Genomic DNA, 3,176 nt, shown 5'->3' on the forward strand with positions numbered 1-3,176 from the left:
ATTATTGGGTAGTAATCTTCGTGTCATTATCTAATTCGTAGCGACTGTGCGACAGCCATGTGAAACGGCCGTGGGGTATATAGAGCAAACAACGAGAGTCAAGAACAAACATCCAAAGGCAACTAATAGTACATCCATCCGTAAAAAAGAGGCCTCGCCATATCAACAGCGCGCTCGCTCGCTCTGTGCTGCCTTGCTCTTGATCTTGCCTTCCCGTAACGCCGTGTGGAGAGTATTCAAATCCCATCCCATAAGACTCCCCCCAACATGGAAGCCCGATTTAGCGATAGTATTAGAATGACAATACCCATCTTCTAGCCCTCAACCTCAAATCAAATGTGCATCTATGAAGAAAAAATGATACACATGCCCCGCACTCCGGATATCAACATATCAACACGCAGAATGGATATCACAAACACAACATAGACAGCAAAAAAGCTAATATGCAGGTGTCCGTCCGACTTTTGACCGATTTTCGTTTTCGTCCCATGAGTCTGAAGACCAAGAAAATTGAGCGAGCGCGCCTTGCTGGCTTGTACACATATTGAGCCAGGGTCGAGGTTATTCGTCCGACTGGTGGTCTGGCGATCCGGCGTCTGAGCGTGCTTCGCCTTTGTGTACCTTTCGATGTCTCCGCAAGTTTGAGACAACTGAAAAGTGTCTCCCACAACCCTCGACTTCGCAAGAGAATGCTATTGCGTGTTAGAAAGGCTGCGCGCGTGTGATAGAAGAGAAAATCAATGGTAGACTTACGTTTCTCGCCCGTGTGACTGTACATATGGGTCTGGAGGGAGCTTGGACGTGTAAATCGCTTGTCGCAAACCTTGCACTTGTGCTTCTTCTGTGTGCTCGAGGAAACCTTGGAGCTGAATTGTCCCATCATGGATTGTGGTGCCGGCGGCATTCCACTACCATTCAACAGACCCGATGGTCTAGGGAGTGTCCGTGACGAGACGGACTCGATGTCGGATCCCGCATTCGAGTAATCGCTCACCGAAGAATCCACAGATCCAGTCCCAAAGTAAGAAGGGTAAGTACCCGACGATGATACCGAAGAGCTGGTAGAGTGTGTCGCGGGAAACCCGTATGAATCACCTGATCCTCTCCCCACCCGTCCCTGCGCTTCATATATGTTGCGCGGCGTGGTATTCTGGCTCATAGCAATCATTCCCCTGCTGGCGTCTATCGCATCACCGAAACTTCGGGTTGACTCGTTTTGTTGAAGGCCTCTATCATCCAAGTCAATAAGTGAGCTCTGGCGCTGCAGGCGTTGCGCCTCCTCGGAGATCTCGAGGAAAGTGTTTGAGGGTACTGACGGTTGTGACACGCGCCTCGCGTTTTCTTGTTGCTGGATGGCGTAAGTTGAACGAACCGGCGCCGGGGCATATCCCATAGACTCATAGGGGGCCGATGTTGGCGCAAAATTACTATGTACTGGCGATGGCGCGCTTGTATATGAGGTTTCATGTCCATAAGTAGAGGAACGATTGGGATTTAAGAGATCTTGGGGCGTGGTGAGCAATTCCTGCGAGCCATATACATCAACCAGGAGAGGGCTACCTGCTGATGCCGCGGTGATTGGTACACTGGCATATGATGCCATAGACACATTGCTGTTGATCCTGGAAGCTTGCTGCTGATGTTGTTGTTGTTGCTGCTGCTGGTGCTGTTGATGTTGTTGCTTTCCAATACTGTTCCCAAGTCCCAAATTGGGATTGAGGTTATGGGATGGAGCATAGATACTTTGGTTCTGAGCTGGCGACGACGTCGAAGACCAGGGGTTCGTGAATTGGGGAGTGTTGGAATAAGGCATGTGGTCGAAGTTCATTCCACCAAAGCGTTGTTGATTGTCGATGGCCATAGTCATCTTTAAAGATGATCGGTGTCAAACGTGACAAACCTGTCGACAAAAGTGTTGGTTTCCCGAGTAGAAGGACGGTAGTTTCAAAAATGCGTGGATCAGATGCAGGATCCCGTAAAAACTCGTGTCACACTTCCGACCGAAGAAGGTTTTTGGCAGGAATATAGGGAATATAGCGAGGCGATCAGTCAAGGGCTGTCTTGACGAGCGGGATCAGCGTTCCTTAAGTGCTTGTTGGCGCACGAAATCCGGAGCAAGGGTCCACGGCTCAGTAGTGAGGGGGTTTGGCTCTTTCTGAGTGGAAGAGAGAGATATCGCCGAGGGGGTAGCGCAGGAGCTGGTTTCTGTCTGCGTGCCTGGGATATGGATAGGAGTATGGATAATGAGATGGCTATGGCTTGAATAGTGGAGACAGGGAGGCACTTGTAATGCCTTGAGCAAAGATCTACAATACACAAGTTCCTAATTCCCCCAAGAATGGGCTCCTCCTACTCGTTCGAGCCGGAATTGGAGGTGGGTGAAGAAATTCGGGTGGTTGTTGGAGATTAAGCTCATAAGACAAGTTCCACTTTGAGAGTAGTGGAGATGTAGAGGAGCTGTCAGATCGTTCGGCAGCAGTCTGATCGACTGATTGGAAGATATTTCCGAAATACTGCGTACGGACGGACGTAGAAGGAAGTTTGGGTTTTGGTAAACTTGGATGAGAATGGTGATGATCAGAAGCACACGTGTTTGAGCCTGGGGTTTTGGGGTTTGAGGTTTTGAGTTGCAAGATGGTACTCGTAGTGCCGGTTAGAGGATACGTTTTTCGATGGGGGATTAAAGTATGGAGTACCTGTACCAGAGGGATAAGGGAAGTATATGGACGATCGCAAGGCGGGGGGGGGGGGAGAGAGCAAGGACTTTACATAAGGATTCGGATTCCTCATGTGCACTTGTAGGGGTGGGTATGGCATGGGTATGTGTATCTATGATGGAGGTGGTACAGGGATGGAGCTGCCATCAACGCAAAATGTTCCGAACTACTACTCCTTGTTGCTGCTGCTACTGCTACAGGACGTACTCCATACATCCATACAGGCCAGTTTAGTACGGTACTTGGTGGGGAAGACGGTACATATGGTAAATTACTACGGAGGTATACAGTAGGTAGGTAATAGTAGAAGTAGTAGGAAATACTAGTGTGCTAGCAAGGGAACTCTTGTAAATACTTCAAAACAAAGCCAAAGCCAAATCCGGCATGGAAGATAATTCTGTCTAGGATCTGTTCTGCTGCATCATGGGAGAATGGGCGAATGGGGGCGTGAGCAAG

At 49.2% G+C, this 3,176-nt stretch overlaps 1 protein-coding gene across 1 annotated transcript; it reads right to left on the minus strand.

Moving 5' to 3' along the window:
• Nucleotides 1-564: 564 nt before the first annotated feature.
• LHYA1_G000505 (Zinc finger protein) lies at nt 565-1,870 on the minus strand (the record flags this gene model as incomplete). Its single annotated transcript, XM_031145497.1, has 2 exons — nt 565-695; nt 757-1,870. The coding sequence occupies 2 exons, from the start codon at nt 1,868-1,870 to the stop codon at nt 565-567; spliced, it is 1,245 nt and encodes a 414-aa protein (XP_031009231.1).
• Nucleotides 1,871-3,176: the final 1,306 nt, after the last annotated feature.

The sequence above is a fragment of the Lachnellula hyalina genome, assembly GCF_007821495.1.
Source record: "Lachnellula hyalina strain CBS 185.66 chromosome Unknown contig00007, whole genome shotgun sequence".
NCBI classification, from domain to species: Eukaryota; Fungi; Ascomycota; class Leotiomycetes; order Helotiales; family Lachnaceae; genus Lachnellula; species Lachnellula hyalina.